Raw genomic sequence first — 1,235 nt, 5'->3', positions numbered from 1 at the left:
GTGAAAGTGAAATAACTGCCTTTATGTTGTTTTTCTGTAGCCTAACGTCTTTTACGTTAATAAAAAAATTGTGATAATCAAAATTAAATGATGTGAAAAATATATTGTGATCATTTTTTTGCCATATCACCCAGCCCTAGGATAACTGTCCCTTTACGTCACAAGAGAGTGATAATAAGATGTTAATTATTTTCTCCAACCTGATATCCATCTTCTCCATTTTTTCCAGGAAGTCCCTGTTGTCCTTTATCTCCAGGGAGTCCTGGGAGCCCAGGTGGTCCAGGTGGACCTGCAGGGCAGTCTGAGCAGAGGTCCTGTAGACGGCAGACTTGTTTGTAATCAAGCAGAGGGTTTTTTATTAGTGCTGAAGAAGAACGATCCCTTACCTTCAGATTCATGTCAGAAAGATCTGCTGCCTTTCCCTGATAGACAGTAAGACTTTTATTAACAAACACGTTTAAAACTGAGTTCAATTAAAAATACTGACATTCTGCCAAAAATGTCATTTTGTGAGACAGATGAATATTTCTTTTCTGAATTAATATAATATGATGCTGACACACTGTAAGCCTGAACTTACATTATTCAAGAGTTGCTACGTCAAAAATCATTTTCATTTATCCTCATGTTGTACAACAAGCTCATTTTCTTAGTTTATTGTGATATTGCATGGTTATGCACACAGCAATATGCTATATTATAAGAAGGACATCAATAGAAAGTGTATAGATTAGTGGTGTCCCAATACCGATGATTATAATTTAATATTTTACTTTTAACACAAAAAGCTCTGAAAAACTAAACTGTTACAAGGCATTTTGTACCAAATTTTCATGACAGAGCATTTCACTCTGACTGCAGGTTTACATTTTGTTGTTGCCTTCATGTTTGCTCAGGATTGTGAATTACACCAAAGTTAACTTTCAACACAAACTGCTGTTTCGAATGAATTGGATCACATTTGATGACATTTGATTTGATTCAACATAACTGTTGTAAATTGGTGATACATAAACCCATTCACACAAACATTATATAAAGACTAATAAGTGGTTTAGATCACATTCACACACTGATGGGACACATCAGAGGTAGTGGGGGCTCAGTGTCGTGCCCAGGGACCAGTGGTGGGCACCAACCTGCCAAGGTGCAAATCCGCTAAAGTGCAGACCTAAATATTTCATTTGTGCTTTAGCGGTCTTACTAATTTTTATAATTCATGAGCAGATTTGCAC

The 1,235-nt window shown here is 36.4% G+C and overlaps 1 protein-coding gene across 1 annotated transcript in view; it reads right to left on the bottom strand.

Annotated features, from left to right (window-relative positions):
- Positions 1–1,235, bottom strand: part of LOC106536904 (collagen alpha-1(XXII) chain) — a gene marked incomplete at both ends in the record, with an annotated part of 25,430 nt that overhangs the window by 13,153 nt on the left and 11,042 nt on the right. Inside the window, 2 exon segments of the mRNA XM_014034246.1 lie at positions 201–314; positions 387–422. Coding sequence (XP_013889700.1) covers positions 201–314; positions 387–422 — 150 coding nt within the window.

This window comes from Austrofundulus limnaeus, unplaced genomic scaffold (genome assembly GCF_001266775.1).
Source record: "Austrofundulus limnaeus strain Quisiro unplaced genomic scaffold, Austrofundulus_limnaeus-1.0 Scaffold2023, whole genome shotgun sequence".
Taxonomy (NCBI): Eukaryota; Metazoa; Chordata; class Actinopteri; order Cyprinodontiformes; family Rivulidae; genus Austrofundulus; species Austrofundulus limnaeus.
The sequence above is the reverse complement of the archived record's forward strand: the minus strand, read 5'-3'. Positions and strand labels throughout refer to the sequence as shown.